Source organism: Corvus kubaryi, unplaced genomic scaffold (genome assembly GCF_017639235.1).
Source record: "Corvus kubaryi isolate FWS band 111438036 unplaced genomic scaffold, C.kubaryi_AGA036_p1.0 134, whole genome shotgun sequence".
NCBI lineage: Eukaryota > Metazoa > Chordata > Aves > Passeriformes > Corvidae > Corvus > Corvus kubaryi.
The window spans coordinates 7,170,428-7,189,300 of record NW_024580668.1 but is presented as its reverse complement, the minus strand read 5'-3'; the positions used below and the strand labels follow the sequence as shown (position 1 = coordinate 7,189,300).

Genomic DNA, 18,873 nt, shown 5'->3' with positions numbered 1-18,873 from the left:
ATGGGCAGCACCGAGCCCCAGTGTGCGGCACTGAGTCCCGGGGATGGGCAGCACCGAGCCCCAGAGCAGGGCGGGTGTAAGGCCACAGGCAGGGGCTGTGTGACACGGAGCAGCGCACAGCAGCCTCTGCATTCGTTTATTTCCACGTTCACATGACAGTGCTGGCGGTGGCCAAGCCCTGGGACCCGGCTCGAGGAGGCAGGGACTGAGACGGAGCAGGATAGGGCAACAGCTCCTGTGCTCTTCTCTTCATGCGTTTGAAGAGGAAGAAGAGGAGACCACCGAGGAGCCCCTTCTCCAGGAGGATACAAACCCACAGGAGGCCAAGGCTGGACAGAAGGCTCGCACCTGCAATGGGACAGAGGATATGAACGACCAGGGCTCAGGGACAGGCATCCCAACCCACAGCAGGGAGCCTTTCCTGGGACTTTGAGCTTCCTCAGAGGGTGACACCACACAGCTGCCCTGGCAGGCACCCCGTCCCAGCAGCTCTGACACGCCCTTATCCATCTGGGACCCCTTACTCAGTCCCCCCTGGGCCGGGTTGGAGATCCACAGGACGGCTGAGTAGTTGACAGGGGCCTGGGCATTGTGCACCACCATACAGGTGATCGTGGACCCGTTTTTCTCCTCTGTTGCTTGCACCTCCACCTGGCATTTCAGCTCAAACAAGCCCCGGGGCAGCTCCAATGGCCGGGAGATGTTCTCCTCCTTTATCTTAATCCCATTCTCCAGCCAGAAAACAGACATCTTTGCTGGGTAAAACTCCTTCATGTGGCAGGTGAAGGTCACGGTCTTGTTCACCTCGACGGGGCTCGGCTCAGCACGCACTTCGACACTGGGGGGAACTGGGAAGAGAGGCAGAGCTTGGTGTTTGGCATCTCCAGCTCTGCTGCCCACAGGGAGCCCTGTCCCTGCCCCAGGATCCCCTGTCCTCCTCCCAGGGCCCCCAGCCCCACAGGAGCGGGACACCCCAGTGCGAGTCCCCCAGCCCTCACCTCGCAGGGTCCTGCTGAGCTGGTACGTCCCACGCAGCGGGGCCGGCAGCGTGGAGTGCTGCACCTCACAGATGAGCTGCGAGCGGACGTCATCCTCCTGCAGGGTCACCATCACTGTGCTGGACACTCTGTAGGATTTCGCCGGCTCTTCGGTGACCTGAGGCGGCTGAGCCGTCATGGGGTCCTTGTTCTTGAACCATTTCACCCCAATTTCTTTGGGAAGGAACCCTCCAGTCGTGCAGGTGAAAGGCACCGACTGCCCCGGCATCGCTCTCTGCTCAGGCCCAGACACGAGCGGGGGGCTGGGTTTGGCTGTGGGGAGAAGCACGGGGCCATCAGACCAGGCTCTGCCCCCTGCCCAGCCCTGGCCCTGCCAGGAGCAGGGTCTGCTACAAGGGCACAGTGATGGCCCATGGGATCCTCTCCTGGAGCCGCTCCCAAGCCCTTCCACATCCCTGCCCAGCCTGAGCAGACCCTGCTGGGCTGGTTCCCAGCAGGAGCTGCTCCGGGAGCCCCACTCACCTTGCACAGACACCTCTGTGCCATTTCCATGCTGAAGCACCTCCAGCACACCAGTGACTGTCCTGGCAAACTTCACGCAGTAGTAGGTGCCCATGTCCTCAGGCTCAACGTTCCTGATGTGGATGCTGAAGTCTGTGTCGGACCCAACCAGTGCTCTCGTCACACGGGGTAAGGAGTCCCCTCTCTGGCCATAGACGGTCTTGTTCCCACTGCCCAAGCCCTTCAGCCACATCACAGGACCCAGTTCAGCCATTCCGGATATGGTGCAGTTCAGGGTGAGCGTCTCTCCCGCTGTCACCAGCACCTTGTCCTGGGGCTGCTGCAGCTTGAAGTTCTGATCCAGCTGGGCACCCACACCTAGGCACAGCAACAGGAAGATTTGCAATTGACAAGGGGCCCCAGGGCTGGGGCACAGCATGAGGCATCATTAGACCCTGGCTCTGAGCCTGGAGCAGGGGACAGAGAGATATTCCTGTCACTTGACCCTCAGGCTGCTGGGGACTGCAGGATGAGGAGGGCCCAGACTCTTGCTGGAGTTAACTGAACTCCTCATCTGGAGATAAAAGCAAGCTGGAAGGGAGGCATCGAGAGGAGATCCCTGGATAGCCACAGGCACAGGGAAGGACTGCCAGGCCAGCAGCGTGGGGAAGTGTGCATGGGGCTGTGTGATGGGGCTGTGCAGGCCCCCCTTACCCGGGTCTCTGCAGAGCAGGAGCAGCATCAGGCACATGAGAGGCAGTTCCTGCATCACTGGAGCCATGGGTATTCCCACGTGTTGCTCCCTGATGGCTGGGCTTTGCTCCGCTGGATTCAGCTCCGTTGGACTCTGCTGGACTGGGCTCAGATGACTCAGCTGGACTGGGCCTAGCTTAGCGGGGTGCTTGGGCTCTCACCCAGCAAAGGGGAAGGAAAGGGGCCACTACCAGCCCAGTTCCCCCATGCAATCACATCCCATTTGCTTCTCAATGTCCACATCCTCTCCTGTCACAAGGCTGGTCCATAATGACGATGTCCACCCCACTTTCCCCTCAGATGTGTGCCCCGGCCACGGCCACGGCCACCAGCGCTGAGCAGTCAGCGAGAGGGGCCCCCAATCCGGCACACTCGCCCACACGTGGCCAGCCTGTGGCTCAGCACCCTGAGGTGCCAGGGGGACGCCCAGCCCTTGCCAGCAGGATCGGGGTGCAGGATGGTGTCTCTCATGGGTCGGTGATGCAGAGCAGGGCTCGGGATACACCGAGCGTCCCACATCCCGAAGCCCCGGTGCTCCTGCCCCTCACCGAACCGGGGAGGACGCAGAGCCGCTCCCCGTCCCGAGCCCAGAGCAGCCCCTCGGCGGCCGGGGAGCGATGCCAGCGGGGTCTCGGCAGGGTGATGCCCGCCGGGGGGTGACGCCCGGCGGCTCTGCCGCCCCCCGCCCGTCCCGGGCAGACACCAAAGCGTTAACCACCCGCTCGCCTCCATTTCCTGTCCCGCTTCCCCTTTTCCTTCCCGAAGTTTGGGCAGAACCGATGGCCGCGGCAGCAGCTCCGCGGCGAAGCCCCGTGCAGCGGCAGCTCTTGGGTGAGTCGGAAGTGGGGCCCCCCAGAGCCTCTCGGAGCTCCCCTGCCCCGTCTGCCACTGGTCATTAATGCGAGTGGACGGCAAAGATAAACACCGCTGGGGGGGGGGGGGCCAGGATGGTCCTTCCCCGACCACCTTTTGGTGCAGATGCAGAGCATCCCCGGCACCGGGATAGGCAGAGCCGAGTCGAGCTCCGCCGAGCCGCTGCCGAACGTATCGGGGACTTTGGGCAGGAGAGGTTTGGAAACTGGAGGGGTTTTGGGAGGCAGGAGGGGTTTTGGGACACGGAGGGGTTGGGAAGCTGCGCTGGTCTACAGGGCTGCACATCCCTGCCCAGAACACTGACTCCTGGAAGGCTCCTGGCAGGCTCCTGGCTGTGAACCCCAATTCCTCGCAGAGCCCCAGTGATCCTGGCTGGTGTGGAACAGAGCCAGGGTGTTAATGTTTAACAGCACTCAGGAGTTTTTCCTGCCAGGAGTTTCCCTTGGCTCCCTCTGCACCTCTCTGGCCTCCAGGCAGCTGCAGCACCTCCTGCAAATGACAGAACAGGATGCGGATTTATCAAATCATAGAATCGCAGAACTGTTTGGGTTGCAAAAGCCCTCTGAGATCCTCGTGTCCAATCATTAACCCAGCACTGCCAAGGCCACCACTAAGCCAGGTCCCCAAGTGCCACATCTACATGTCATTTAAATCCCTCCAGGGGTGGTGATTCCACCACTGCTCTGGGCAGCCTGTCATTTTTGAGATTTGCCCCTTGTTCATTTTGAATCGGGTTTCCTCCCTCCTGGTGCCTGCAGGTTGTCTCTGCCACATCCCAGGGTATCCCTCAGCTGCGAATTGGGGGATACTGGGGCTTCTCTGCCTGTGAGGCAGCCCTTGCCTCGCCCCAACGCTCATCCCAGAACCCTCCTGTCTCTGCCCAGGTGTGGATGCCAAGGCGGCTCAGGGCTTTGAGCTGCAGCAGCCCCAGAAGAAGGTGGCAGTGGCAGTGGGGGAGATGCTCACCCTGAACTGCACCACGTCTGGATTCGCTGCCCCTGGTCCTGTGAGGTGGCTGAAGGGCTTGGGCAGTGGGAACAAGACCGTCTATGACCAGAGAGGGGACTCCTTACCCCGTGTGACGAGAGCAGTGGTTGGGTCCGACACAGACTTCACCATTCACATCAGGAACTTTGAGCCCAATGATGTTGGCACCTATTATTGCGTGAAGTTCACCAAGGAGAGCAATGGAAAAGAGGAGATGTTTCGGCATGGAAGTGGCACAGAGGTATCTGTGCGTGGTGAGTGCAGCCCAGTGGGACACTGCTCCCAGGGACCCCATCCCACAGCTCCCACCCTGCCCACAGCAAGGTCCTGCTCTGCCCCACACCCACCACCCTCTGCTCTGCCTCTGTCTCCACAGAGACAGCCCTGGTTCCTGGCGTGGTGGCTGCAGCTGTGGTGCTCTGCTTCCTCCTCCTTGGCCTCTTTGTTGCCCTTTGCATGTACAGGAGGAAGCGCCAAGGCAGGGCGGGCAGCCCATGCCCAGCCGGGACAGTGGCCGTGGGCAGCTTCTCGTCTGTCCCTCTGCAGTGCTGTGCAGGGACCCCTGGCACCCCCAGGTTTGTACTCAACACCTCTTCCTTCTGCACCCTTAAATGAGTAAACTGTCTTATCCACCTGCTTTATCTTGGCTTCCTTTCCTGTCTGGAGCAGAAATTTGCCACAGAAAAAGTCCTTTACTCACAGGTTCACAGTTCTGTTCCTTCTCTCTGCATTTCATGGAAGCACATGGCAGGGAGCTCCCTGCAGCCCCTCACCATGGGTCTGAGCCCAGCCCAGACATGCAGACAGCACTTGGTCCCTACTCTCTGCCTTCAACAGGGGTATCCTGCTGAAATTCAGGAGGGGAATTGAGGGCTGTGCTGGGGGGGGGGGGGGGCAACTCGGCTTCCTTTAGTTCTAATGGCCATCCTTATCCTTCCCCCCACAGTGAAGTCCTGGATAGAGAGAGCTCCCACCTGCCCAGCCAGGTAAGAGTGAGCTGTGAGTTTGGGGGAACACATCCCATGCTGATGCCCCAGCTTGCAGGAGCTCTGCAAGACTCTGGGGCCAGGTGGGACATTGGGTGGGCAGCAGCTGCCTGCATGTGGTCTCTGCACCATAGCACAGGGCCACCTCTGCAGCTGTGGCATCACCAGCCTGGCTTGAACCTGGTTCTTAGGATTGTCCTGTGCAGGGCCAGGAGGTGGTCTCGGTGATCCTCATGGGTCACTTCCAACTCAGGACGTTCTATGGTTTAGGGTTGTTTTTGCAAGCTTTTCCTTGCAGCAGCATTCCCCATTTGTGTGCACTTTTGCAGCAGAGCAGCAAGGAGGAGAACGACATACACTACGCCGACCTGCAGCCCCTGCCCCCGGCCCCGCGGCGCAGCAGGAGCTCGGGCACAGCCCCCACTGAGTATGCCAGCCTCAGGGTAGCTGCCAAGTGACGCGTGGCACTGCTGCCTGCGTGGCCAGGCCGTGTCGAGGAGGAAGCAGGGATGTTTCTGCAGGGCACAATAAAGAAGAAGTGGAGCTGTTTGCATGGCACACCCCGGTCTCAGCTCAGCTCGCCATGCCCCCAGCTCAGGAGAGCTCTCCCAGGATCTGGAAGCCCTCTCAACCACAGGATCAGACCACGAGGCCAAGCACCTCCGCCTTGTGCAAGCTGTTTGGTGCTGATGACACCAGGAGGACCTCACACACACCTGTGTCCACCAGCATGGGCCTCCACTGGCCCTTTCCCGGCTAACAGGTCCATAATTTGTGTTACCTTGTCACCACCCTCATTAAAGCCAGCAAAGAGCCATGCTGTCCAGTCCTGCTGTGCTCAGAGCAAGAGCAATAGTGCCTGTCCCACAGGGTCCTGGGGGGATGTGTGCCCCCCACAGCCCCCCTGTGCTACTGCTGAGCCCCCTGGGCAGCTCCCACCTCCCACCTGCCCCAGGCAGCTGCCCCAGCCAGGGAATCTGCTCAGTCCCATGAAACCTGTATCTCCTGGCAAGGCAGGAACAGCCCCTGGTGCTGCTGCCCCAGGCTGAGGCCCAGCCCTCGCCCACCTTTCCCTGCCCTCCTCAAGGGGCTTGTGATGCTGTTAAGGCCAGGGCAGCTGGTGCCAGCTGGCCCTTCTGCTCCTTCCCCTGGTCCGTGCACATCTCCAGCTCCAGTCCCAGCCAGTCTGTGCACATCTGCTTCATGCACATCTGCTCCTGCACATCTGCCCCACGCACATTCCCTGCTTTGTGCCCACGTGTTCGGTGCCCACCTCCAAGGGGAGCGGGCCAGTGGCAGGAAGCCAGAGGGCAGAGGTGGCGCTGGCAGGAAGCTGTGGATCACGCTCCACACTGGGCACTGCTGCAGCCCCCAGCAACACCCGGCCACCACATACAGCCCCCCAACCACCCATCTCCCCAGCTGTAGCAGCTGAGCTCCCACCACGTATGGCCCCAACAGCCCCCTTGGCAGGAGGAACTGAGGCCAAAACAGGCTTTCCAGGCAGAGGAACCTGCTGCCAGCACCGCTGCCTGTGACCTTGAAAGCTGATACAGTTGCCAGTTTTCAGCTTTATCTACTTTTTTTTCTGTGAGATAAGAAAAGAGAAGTGAAACAAGACAGTGTGACCCAGGGGAGTGGGGCTGGCAGGGAGATCCTTGAGGGGACAGAATTGTCACGGGGGGGAGAAATGCCACTACGGAAATTCATTTGCACAGCTGAGTAAGAGTCCCCTGCTCTGGGGATGTGAAGTGGGGACAGTTTGGGGTCAGTTCTTTCTCAGGGGCAGCTTGGGAACACTCAGCACCCTGTGGGCGTGGTGGTGGTTGTCAGTTTGCCAGGTCAGAGGTCTAGCACCTGGTCTCAGCCTGGCTCCCTCAGTGGGGGGCTGTGGGGTAGGGGTGCTGGGATGAAGCCCCTCCCAGCATCGCTTCCCAAGTGGAGCCATGGATCATTTCCCAGCTGAGGCAGTGGCTGCTCTGAGCAGGACTTGGGTTGCCCGGGCTCTGAGCAGGACAAAACCAAAACTGGCAGAAAATCTCACATCAAGGCTGTGACCACGAGTATGTAAAATACGTGGGTGGGACCAAAACCGGGGATAGACCTCGAGGACCAGGGGAAATGAAATTCAAGGGGATTTAGGGCTTTTTAAGCACTGGGCTGAATCAGGAGGGGGGAAATCCAGTTTGATAGGAGCATATGCAAAGCAGGGAGTGAGCAGAGCCCCAGCAGAGTGCTCTGCACCTAGGAAGGGCCCAGGTCTGCAGCTTACTGCCCAGGGGAGGGATTTGGTGGTTATTAAAGGAAAATCCTTTAAGCCACCAGCCCGGGGTGTGCCTGCAGTGAAAGCACAAACAAGCGCCTGGGCACGGACACAAGGTAGGAGCGTGCCGGGGGGCAGAGCCTTGCTCGGGGGGCAGCACCAGGCAGTGCTGGGGTCATGGATTCACTGCTCATCCGTGCTGTTTTCCTGGTGCTGCTGGCTGTCACATCCCATAAGTGACCCGCTCGGTGGGTGTGTGTGGGAGGTCAGGAGCTGCCATGGCTGGGGGGAGCACAGGGCAGTGCTGGGGTTGGGACTGGCACCCACCAGGCTCCTCCTGCCACAGCTGGGGACTTTAGTGTGGAGCTGAGGTGGTGCCTGGATGGTGCTGGGAATGTTGGTGTCCCGGGGGGAGAGGACATGCAGGTTTTGGGCTGTGCATGGACACTCTGGGGCAGTGCCGTGCCAGGTTTATCTGGGCTGGTCCTCAGCATGGTGTGTGAGCCTGGTGCCAGGACCTCATGTAATGGCAAAGCCAAGGAAAAGGGCTGGGGAGGCTGATCTGGGCTGCACTGTGATGGGTTTCTGGGCAGCCAGGGGATGCTCGGGCTGCTCTGGCATCTGATCTGCTCCTGATGCTGAGAGGTGGGAAACATCTCCTGGAGGTGCCAAGGTGAGTGGGCTGGCAGGGCCTGCCGGGCAGTGGTGTGTGCCGTGGTGTGTGCCGTGGTGTGTGCCATGGTGTGCCGGGGGGCCAGAGTGGGAAGCGTGGGCTGTTCCAGGAGCTGACAGGGAGCATGAGCCTCCAGCAGAAAACACAGAGTAACAGAGAGCAATTAGCCTGGAGAATGGCTGATGGAAGGGGCTGGTCCTGGCAGCAAGGGGAGGGGAGCAGTGATTTAATTAAGGCCGAGGAAGAGCATGGTCTCGGTTAGTGCATGGGCTGGCTGAAACAGGGGGATGCAGGTGTCTCCTTCGTGTCCTGGGGGAGAGGAGAAGGCTGGCTGCACTTGTGGGGAGTGGGACAATGCTGAGCTGTGCTGGAGCCAGGGCTGGGCAAGGAGAAAAGTGGAGAGACAGGAATAAATGCCTTGTGCCCTGTCCTGGAGTGCTCCAGCTCAGTGATGAGAAGCAGAGACACTCCACAGTGGCAGTGTCTGTCACTGAGGTGGGTGCCCAGGGAATATTGTGTCTCCAGGAGCAGTCATCGCTCCAGCTGGTCTCCTCTGGTGTCTGACAGGGCAGCAGCTCCAGCCAAGGGCCTGGTTTGTGACTGTCTCTGTCCAAGACACCCTTTTCCCCTGCTCTGTCCTCATCCCTGTCCTAGCTACCGTGAGACTGTGGTGGCCACAAGCCCATCCCCAGGGAGAGACAGGCCAGTCCCTTTCCACATTAACATCACCCAAATAGCCACAGGTCTAAGAGCATCCAATGCCACAGGGCCCCCATGACACCACAGGCATCCAGTGATGGCATGGGGACCCTGTGATGCCATAGGGACCCCATGATGCCAAGGGGACCAGGCAATGCCATGGGGACATTGTGCCAGGATGCAGCAGCGAGCAGCAGAAGCTGGAGGAGCAGCTGGGTGCTTTGAGGGGGTTGGAGGGAGTGAGAGGGTCTCGGAGATACTTTGATTGTCCCTCAGAAATGCTTCATGGGTCTTGCTTGTTCCTGCTGGCTGCCCTGAGCTGAGCTCCTGCCAGAAGAGAGAACCTGAGGGAGAAGTCCTGGGATGCTGCACAGTTGGATCCTGCTCCCTCCAATTCCAAACCTGTTAGCTCACCCCTTTGCAGCTCCCTGTTTCTCAGGCTTTTCCTTGGAAAGTGAACGAAGCCAGAGTAAAATGGTGACATGCTTTACACTGGTCCTGATTTATTTCACGTCTTACTATTGAATCTTATTCCCTGGTTTCACGGTTGTTGTGGATTTTCACCAAAGGGGATAAACAGGTCTGGGATTTGGGGTTGTCATAGGAACTGTTTCTGTGCCACAGCCTCACTGCCAGCCTCATCCCCTCCTGGGTTCCCGACAGAGTGAGGGCTCTCGCCAGCACAGTGGGGATATCTCCAGCCCCCAGGCACAGCCCCAGTGACAGTCAGGGTACGGGGCAGCCACCCCATGACACTGGAACACTGGGATGTTCAGGGAGGAGATGGACTCCCAGGCACTACCCAGCCATGCCCACAAAGCAAACTGGGACACCCAGGCTGCAGACCAGGACTTTAAGTTGGGAAGAGCTGGAGGTGTTTGGAGGATGCTGCTTGTCCCTGTGGATTCTCTGGTGTCTAATAGGAGGTTGTGCTATTGCAGTTATTGCTACTGGGGACCTCTCTGGCCAATCTGGAATAATTTTCATTAAATCCCTGGAGCTGAAGGGGTGTGGGGTGAATGGGGAGCTGCCCTATGACCATTCCTCATCTCTTCAATCGCAGGGGGAGGGGGCAGGCACTGAAATTGAAAAGTGTCATGCACATCCTTTGTGCCCAACACTCCTTTGGCCCATAAGGTCCTTCACTGCGGGACACCGTGAGGCCAAGGCTCTGGCAGTGATTAAAGAGGGGTTTCCAGGGCCGTGGGACAAGCAGGAACATCCAGTGCTTAAGAAAGAATCACTTTGTGCTTTCACTGTTGGACGGGACATTGCTCAGGGACAATCACCCTCTGGAGCCGGCACGGGGAGGGCGGATCAAGCTGCAGTGCTGGGTCCTGCCGGTGCCTGAGTGAGGCTGCCAGGGCGGATGGGAGGGGGGTCCTGCACTGGGGTTCCCGGGGCTCTTCATGCTGGACCAGCTGTTGGAGTCGCTCTGGAGTGGTGCTGGTCCTCCCAACATCCACATGTACATTGTACCCGAAGTGAGCCGTGCATGCTCCTGGGGATGCTTCAGGTGGTTTTGTCCAGCGAGAAGAGCTTAAGGTAGGGAAACCCTTTGGGGAGCTCCCTGTCCCGAGGGCAGGATGTTGTGGGGTCCCTGGCGCTCCCTGCTCCTTCCGGCACTGAGCGACCTTAAAGTGCGGCTGTGCTTGGCCGTGGCCCCAGCGCTGGCTGCCCCGAGCCCGGCACAAGTGTCCCTCTGCAGAGAAGTGCAGGGAAAGGGAAAAATATTGAGAGAGGCAGGAGAAGGGGGAAAGCAGGCGCTGCGGGAGGGAGCACAGCGCGGGCTGAAAGCTCCCTCTCAGCGGGCTTTTGTTCACCCTGGACGTGCCCAGCGATGCTGCCAGCCCGGAGGGGCTGTGCTGGCGCCGGTGGCTCCAGGCGATCCCGGAGCTCCGCAGCCTGCCCGGCGCCTCGTTCCAGCGACGTGCCCGCGGGCAGGATGCAGCTGCCTCCAGCGGGGACCCCTATCACCCCTCTGGGCTCGGCCCCTCGCCGCCGGCCCTGGGGTGGGCAGTGCTCGGACCCACAGCGCGCTCCCGAAAATAATTCCTTCTGACAGATCCATTTCTTCCACATGGTTCAGGCTTAATTTTATAATGGTATCAGTAGCTATGGCAACGTGTAAAAATAACGGATCCCCGAGCCCGGCACATTCTCCGTAAACAGCTCCCGTCTCCCGGAGCCCGGCTGGGTGGGCATCACCCCTTGCCCACGGCTACCGCGGCCGCTGCGGTTTGTGGTTGAGCTGGGATTCACGCGATGACTAATTAGCGGCGTTAACTGCTTACGCTTTGGGATGATGATTCCATCCGCTAATCCTTGGGGCTAGGCTGGGCTAATTGGGTGGATATCATTAACGCTGGCGGTCAGGAGCTGCCCTTACAGAGCTGCAGCACAACGAAGGCTGGAGCACCCCTCTGGCACCCCAGACCCAGCACAGGGCTGGCAGCCACGGGGGGCCGGGCACGGCTCAGCCCCCGCGGTGTCAGGGGGCCACCAGCCCCATTCGCTCCTACAGCTCGCCCCAGAGCCGTCGCTGCTGCACATCCGCGCGTGTGCACACGAGGGAACGTGCACACGAGTGCAAACAGGCACACGCAGATCAGGTTTCCCGCACGCAGGACCCCCCCCACCGCCAGCAGACATCAGCCGATGCCGGCGTCTGCCGCGGCTCAGAGGTCTCTGGTCATCACCGCGAGTGGATAATCCCAGGCAATATTTTCTAAACCTGTTAGACATCACACAGACCCTCTTAATCCCTGATGCCCCTCCAAGGCTCCAGCGGGATGGCAGCACTTGGCAGCTCGGATTTGCAGCTCCTTATCAGGGCCAGCCCCTTGGAGCGATGCATGGTGGATCCTGCCAAAATTAATCCGCCCGCTTTTTGTTGCCTTTCAACTTAAAAAAAAAAAAAAAAAAAAAAAAAAAAGGACAAACCACACAACCCCCTTGGAGAAGCATTTTTCTCCATCCAGCCTCCAGCAGCAGGGCCAGAGTAACCCCCGCCCCACAGAGCTGGCAGCGCTGGGTCAGGCAGTGTGGGTGGATGTGTTTGGTCTCAACAGAGCCACAACAAAGAGACAACAGGTCTGGAGAGCCTTGGGGCTGCTGTGGGGACAACATGGGGACAGTGACCACAGGGACAGCCTGGCAGCAGGGCTGGGAATGGCCCTGAGGGCTGGTCAGCATCCTCTTCCAGGGGCTGGGTCTGGCTGTTTCGGGGGGTGCATCCCCCCCTGCATCCCAGCAGCTGTGCCATTCCCACCGTGAGGCATCGGATCTGGCACTGTCACAAATGACCCCATGAAGCTCCCACTGCCAGACACACCATCTCCCTTTGCAGTAAAGGGTGACATGGGGTTGTACCAGGTCTCCTACACCTCATGTGCCCTCCATGGGGCATCTCCCCGGCTCCAGCAGGGTGAGTGCCAAGGTGCCAGGGTCTCACAGCACAAATCCCACCTCTAAGCCTGGATTTTAGCACTTCACAGCAAGGGCTCTGCCAAGCAGGAAGCAATGGGCTGAGCTGGCTGAACATGATCAATCCCTCACGTTAGCAGTTTTATTTCCATCCACAGCTGCCGCAGGACTCTCAGGCAGAGCAGCCTCGATGAGCTCCAGCCGCCGGCCCGGCAGCACAGCGTTATCTGCTGCTGCAGCTTCGGATGCGCTTTCATGATAACGATTTGCAATCAACAAAGAACTTGGAGAGGATGCAGAAAAAAAAACCCAGCTGGCATTAGAAAACTGAGATGATATCGCTCTCCCCTCGGCCGAGCTCTGAGCTCCACCACAGTCCTGGTGGTACCGCCAAGGGGAGACCAAGGTCTTCTCCAGCATCGCTCTGTGGGGCTGGCTGTGTGCTGAAGGATCTGAGTGCTGGCTCCCCATGAGCCAGTACAGTGCAGAACTTCCCCCTCTAGAGGGGGGAGGGAGGCTTTAGTTCAAACAGCTCCCAGGAGCCCATCAATGATTAACACCCAGCTCTGAAATGTCCCTTCACGGCTGGAGCTCTCTGCCTGACCCTGCCTGCCCTCCCCCCACTCCCTGCCACTTCCTCCTCCTCAGCACTTCTGCTCCTGGGGCTGAGAAAGGGTCCCAGGATGGACACCAAGGCTCCGTGTGGCTCTGGAGCCCATCAGAGCTGGGGTGAGCCCAGTCGTGCCACAGACAGACAGCACCGATGTCTCCCACAGTTTTGCAACCACTGGCACAAAGGGTGCAGGATTGGGGCCACCCAGTGTCCCTGATGAGCGCCCTGAGTGGGGGCCTCGTCCCTGTCATCAGTTAAGGTTGGAACAGCCCTCTAAGATCATTGAGTCCAACCATTCCCACAGCACTGCCAAGCCCACCACTAACCCGTGTCCCCAGGTGCCATATCCACACGTTTGTTGAACACTTCCAGGGGTGGTCACTGCACCACTTCCTGTGCAGCTTAGTCCTGGGGCTGTGCACGTGTTGCAGACCCACAGCAGAGAGCAAACCCTTCTCTGGGACAAGGGGCAGGCTCCTGCCTGCCAGCAAAGGTCAGCACAGCCCTGCCAGCACTCGAGGCACCTCAGTGGGCACAGGCGCCAGCACTGCCAGCCCTGTCCTTCCCAGCTGGCAGTGCCGTTGGGTTTTCCTGGCCTGTCAGCAGTTTTACCCTAAAACCCCTCACTTCAGGTCAGCCAGGGCCGTTTCCAGGCCAGGCACAGGATATAAACCACCTTTCCTGCTCTGACACAGCCTGTGAGGAATTCCCCCAGAGCGTGACTGTGCTGGGCTGCATTAAGGAAGCCCGGCCGAGTCACCCTGTTCGCAGCATCCCACAGGGCACCACTATGGGGTGGGAGCAGCCTGGGAGCACGGCCCGGCCCTGGATGGGAGAGCTGCACTGTGGGTATGGGCTCCGCCGTAGCCCGTGGGTTTTCCTTCCTGCTTGGCAGACAGTGGTGGACATTCTGGTAGTGGTGGGTGGTCTCACAGTGCCTGGGCTCTGCTGCCGCTGCTGGAGCCCAGGGTGACAGTGTGTGAATGCCATGAGGGCACTCAGAGCATCGCTCCAACCCAGCAAAGCCCAGCGTGGGCAGGCAGTGCTGCATCCCTCCCTCATCCTCCCTGGAAGTCATTTCAGGGGTTTGGAGGGAACCAGCTGATCCTGGCAGTGCTAGGGATTAATTCAGTGGCAGAGGGACTCTAAAATTAAGGGATTTGGACCCCTGCTCCCTAAGGAGGAGGCAGAAACAGGCAGTGGGTCTGGCCAGTGTGCACAGAGGGGCCTCCTCAAAAAATCCCCCATGCCGGGGAGCACCTCACTTTCACCCCACCCATTCTCCCACACCATCTGCACCAACTGTGCCTGAGAGCTCTAACAAAGACCTGAGAGAGCTGAAATAACTCAGCTGTAACTCCTAAACCACCCAATAAAAGCTTGGCTTAAACAGTTACAGGCAATTCCCATGAGCCCCCTCAAAAGGTGAGGGGCAAAGCCCATGCACAGGCTGCTCAGAGCATCCCCCACAGCCCAGCCCCACCTTTCTCCTGGCAATCACAGCCTTAATGAGGCCCTTGCACCTCATCACCCTCTCCAGGGCCTCTCCCACATAAGGGGGTGATAGGGTGCACCTCTTCCCTAGCTGCAGGTGTTCATGGTGGTGGATGCTATCCCAGGAGTATGAGACAGGTAGGCTACATCCTCCTGCTTCTTAAGAATCCCTGTTTGGAGGGCTGTGGGTGCCCCTTCCCTGGGTCACAGTCCATGAAAACCATCCCCACGTTAACATATTGCTTGTTATAAGTTAACATTGAGACAAACTAAATTAAGCTTCCCCTGTACTGGATGTCTCGGATTAAATTGGCAAGGTACCTAATGAAGCTGCAGCTCCATTTGTTGTGCTGGAAGCCCTAAATATCAGCAGTGTAATTGGTGCTCCCTGCTTCAGGAGACATTTGTGTGTTTCTCTCCCAGCTGAAAGCCCTCTTTGGGTACTGACTGAAGACTAAGGCATGGGGGGAGCAGGGGCTGTAGGATATGTCCACCTAGATCTTAAGGTAGAGGGGTTTTGAAATTTGCCTTTGAAGCTGGAGGATGGATGGGGTGAGCATGCCGCTCTCTGGCTGCGTGGAGGCTGCGCTGTCTTGTGGGTACCAGAACAGACCTTGTGTGGGCCTGGTGCTCTGATGTGGTCATACTGGGTGTTTTGTTGTGGTGAGTTGTGAAAGTAACACCTCTCAGGGTGCTGGGGCTGGGCTGGGAGGTGTCTGGGGCTGGGACTGGGCCAGGCTGCCTCTGAGTTTCCTCAGGGTAGTGAGTCCCTGCAGCTCCATGTGCACGGTGCTGCATTATTTGGGTTTATCAAGGAATCTTTGAGGTTGGAAAAGACCTCTAAGATCATTGAGTCATTATTGTGGAGGGCTCCTGCAAGTGCTGGCTGCTTGCTTGTGCTTGGGCATGGCTCTGTGCTCACAGCCCCAAAACAGCACATCTGGCTGCTGAGTTTGGGGTATTTGCCAGGCTCATGTCCAAAGTATCGGTGGTTTTTTCTGTTTATGCCTAAGTTGGTTTGGGTTTTGAAGGGTGGACTGAGCCCTCTGGGACAACTGCTGGGTCTTGGTGTGATGTGGCCACTCAGGCTATTGGTACTGCTCCCACTGTGCCATCCCATGCTGGAGTGGGGATCACAAGGGACAAAGTCCCAGGCAGGGAGAGGCCGCAGTCACGTCCATTAGTGAAATGTGATTCATTAACAGGCCCAGGTTTGGCCCTGCAGGGCAGAGACCAGAACCTCTCCCATCTCCATCCCCTTCGAATCCCCTCCAGCCAAGTGAGCCACCGCTGTTCCCGGGGGCCATCGGGGCTGGGAGAGGATCAGACAGGCAACTGATTAAGGGATGAAGGAACAGTCTGGGCAAAACCAGTGCTGCAAGACTTTCCACTGGGATCACCCTGGCAAGGCTGTAATTGTTCCCGTTGGATGCTGCCAGGCTCTGACAAGAGATGGGGTGCTGTTGCCCTGGCTGGGGATCCCTGTGTGTGGAAGGATCCCCACCTCCTCCTGGGGAGGGAGCAGATCCTGCTGTCTGGGCAGAGCTGCCCAGCTGGGAACACAGGAATGCAAAAAGCACGTTGATCCCGTGGTCCTGGCTGGGAATAGGGAAGGGGAGAAGACCCCTGCCTGCCCAGCCCCCAAACCTACGGGGGTGGCTGAGCCTGGCCCAGCCCTGCCACACGGAGCAAGTGCCTTCCCCAAACAGGTGCTAGCAGCACGATGCAAGTTCCTCACTGTTCCTCAAAGCTGTGAAAATCAACTTATTCTTGAAAAGCTCTCCTGAAATGCTGCCCTGTCCCCATGCTGGCTGCTGCCCAGGTCCTGGGGCCAGGGAGAGCCAAGCTCCGAAATCCCCCGGAGTCTCTGGAATCCTCCCTGCCAGAGCGGGGATTTTGATCTGAAGCTTGGAGATGCTGCCGAGTGAGTGCAGCCTGGGTGCCCGCTGGCAGCATGGAGAGCCTGGCAGCACTGCCCACCCTGCCAAGGTGCCACAGCCTCCTGCTCACTGTGGGTGTTCTGTGCAGAAGGAGGATGATGATAATGGCAGAGTTGCACTCCCAAATTTTTGCATTGTCCCTCTGTCTCAGGCACACAAGGAGCCGAATCCTCCTCTCTCCCGGGATCCCTGCCTGATGCAGGGCAGGGGCTGCCCTCCCAGGGTGTATCCTCCAAACCTCTCACGTTGGAGCTGGGCCCCTGTGATGCCGAGTGGAAGGGCCATGGGTAGGAGGGGAGGGAGGCAGCTGAGCCTGCCCATATGCTTCCTAATGGGGAGCAATAGCAGCTCTTCCCGGGAAGCTCGCGCTGCACCATCTGCTCTGCGCGGTACCTTCTCTTGCAGAGCTTTTTTTAAGCTCTAACTTCCCTTCCCAAGCGCTCTGCGGTGGCTGCTGCTTGTGTGCAGGCTGGCTGTGCTCTGTAATCGCCTCAGAACAGGTTGTCTGAACCTTCAGCACCGAGCAGAACAGCCCAGACAGGCTGAAGCCAACCAGGCCTCCAGGAACTGTGCTTCCATGTAAAAATAACCAGGGAAGGTGGCTGGGAACGGCTGCAGTGTGTCCCTGGCATTTTCCCTCCTGCTGGGCACTCGCTTGCCCTGAGGGTCCCTGCTTCTGGACTTGGGCTGGGTGGGATGCGCTGCCCACAGTGGTGTAGCTGCAGGGTTTCCACAAACCACTGCTAATCCCATGGAATATCCTGAGCTCAGTGTGACCCCCAAGGATCACCAAGTCCAACTCCTGTCCTGGCACAGGACACCCCAAGAATCTCACCCTGTGCCTGAGAGCATTGTCCAGATGCTTTTTGAGCACTGGCAGGCTTGGGCTTTGACCACTGCCCTGGGAAGCCTGTTCAGTGCCCAACCACCCTCTGGAGGAAGAACCTTTACCCAATATCCAACCTCAAACTTCCCTGGCAGAACTTTATGCAGTTCCCTCAGGTGTTATCACTGGTCACCAGAGAGCAGAGCTCAGCACCTGCCCCCTCTGCTTCCTCTTGTGAGGTGCCTGTGGACCATAGTGATGTGTCCCCGTGTCCCATCCCTGTGCAAAGAAATTATTGCCATGTGCAAAAGGCCAAATCCAAGGGCTCCTCTGGATCCCTGCTCCTTGCTGGCTACTCTGGCCAGCTCTGTGAAGGGAAAGGATGGGTGTGCTGGGCTTCCCAGGACCAGTACGGGCCACAAATGTTTTTCCAGTGGGAGCAGTAGTGGCTACAGCCCTTGAATGCAGCCTCCAGCTGCCAGGGGATCCCAGACAGAGGTGAGTGCTGAAGCCTGAGGAGTTGTTCTCAGCTCCCAGCAGTGCTAAATTAAGGCTGGATGTGCCCCATGGGCGTAGCTGGGGCTGAGGGGGAGGCTGGCGGGGCCGGGGATGTGCGGGCGGACGCCGTGCGCAGATTGATGGTGCCAAGTCACTTCAGATATCTTGGCTGTGTTTGTGCGAGGCTCTAAATAAAACCGACAGCCCCGGCGGCTGCCTTGGGAGGGAGGGGAGGAGGGGGGAGCTGGCAGCGGGTCCTCCAGTATGGCACCCAGTGCTGTCCTTGGGGACCCGGCCCAGTGTGGGAGAGCGGTCGGTGTGATCTGTGCTGCTGGGAATGCTGCAGGTGATGCTGGGCGGGCTGGGAGCTCCTGCTCTGCAGTGTCCACCCCATCCCTGGGTGGGCAGAGGGGGTGGTGCTGGGAGCTGCCAGCATTGCACCTGGCATCCCAGGTACCTGGCTTGGCCTGGCTGAAGTGCCCCTGGGCGGTGGGAGAAGCTGTGACAGGTGCAAGCAGGGGAGAATGTGTTCTTGTGACTCCCCTGGGAAGGACTTTGTGTCAGGGAGAAGCAGGGCAGTGCAGGGATATGAATCCCATGGATGCTGACACCTTGACACCCCCCTCCTCCTCCTCAGCCCTGTCTACCATTACAGCTGCCTTGTCCTCAGGCTCTTGCTTCTCCCTGCTGCAGGATCCTGCTGAGGGGACATCACGGGCATGTCCCCGTTCTCCCAGCGTGCTGTGCAGAAATTTCCTCTCCCTCCCCATCCACCCTCTGCCTGTCCTGCACCAGTGTTCCCTCCTGGCCCTGACCGTCGTGGGCCAAGCTGACCTGTCCCTGTGGCACTGGCAAAACACCACCCGTGCCTCTGCCACGGGCTGCCACAGCTCAGCTCTGCGTGGTCCCTTGGGAGGTCCCTGGGCATTTGGGACCCCCAAGGCTGGGTGCTGCTTGTGCCTCTGCCACGGGCTGTCCTGGCTCAGCCCCAGGTGGCCCCTGGGTGTTCAGGACCCCCAAAGCTGTGTGCTCCTGCACCCCAGGGATGCTGGGCTGTGTATTGTGGCCGTGCCGAAGCGGTGGCTACACTGGCAGCCTGTGGCGAGTAAGGACACCCCCACCCCCGCAGCCCTGGGGCCACGGAGCCGCCCCCCCTCTGCCCCGGCCGAGAGGGACCGGGCACCCCGGGGCTCCCGGCGGCCGGTGCCGGGGGTCCCCCCCCAGCCCACCTTAAGGCAGCCGCACACCGGGTTGACCGGAGGACTCTGCCCCGGGGCGGGCGGGGCTGGCTTCGCCCCCGCCACGGGGGGAAGCGGCGCTAACCCGAGGCTGCTGCGAGCCGG

The 18,873-nt window shown here is 59.4% G+C and overlaps 2 protein-coding genes across 3 annotated transcripts; one reads left to right on the top strand and one right to left on the bottom strand.

The window, feature by feature from the left end:
• Positions 1–75: 75 nt before the first annotated feature.
• LOC121673966 (signal-regulatory protein beta-1-like) lies at positions 76–2,385 on the bottom strand. The gene is made up of 5 exons (XM_042047858.1): positions 2,214–2,385; positions 1,521–1,877; positions 999–1,310; positions 501–848; positions 76–348 (listed from the first exon to the last, which is right to left on the bottom strand). The coding sequence occupies exons 1-5, from the start codon at positions 2,278–2,280 to the stop codon at positions 149–151; spliced, it is 1,284 nt and encodes a 427-aa protein (XP_041903792.1). The 5' UTR covers positions 2,281–2,385; the 3' UTR covers positions 76–148.
• Positions 2,386–2,772: 387 nt separating this feature from the next.
• On the top strand, positions 2,773–5,913 carry LOC121674002. 2 transcript variants are annotated; one of them, XM_042047921.1, is made up of 5 exons: positions 2,773–3,083; positions 4,010–4,353; positions 4,489–4,687; positions 5,059–5,098; positions 5,428–5,913. In XM_042047921.1, exons 1-5 carry the CDS (start codon positions 2,870–2,872, stop codon positions 5,543–5,545), a joined length of 915 nt encoding a protein of 304 aa, XP_041903855.1. In that variant the 5' UTR covers positions 2,773–2,869; the 3' UTR covers positions 5,546–5,913. The 2 variants fall into 2 exon arrangements, with proteins under 2 accessions (XP_041903855.1, XP_041903848.1); XM_042047914.1 differs by having other exon boundaries at positions 4,010–4,366.
• Positions 5,914–18,873: the final 12,960 nt, after the last annotated feature.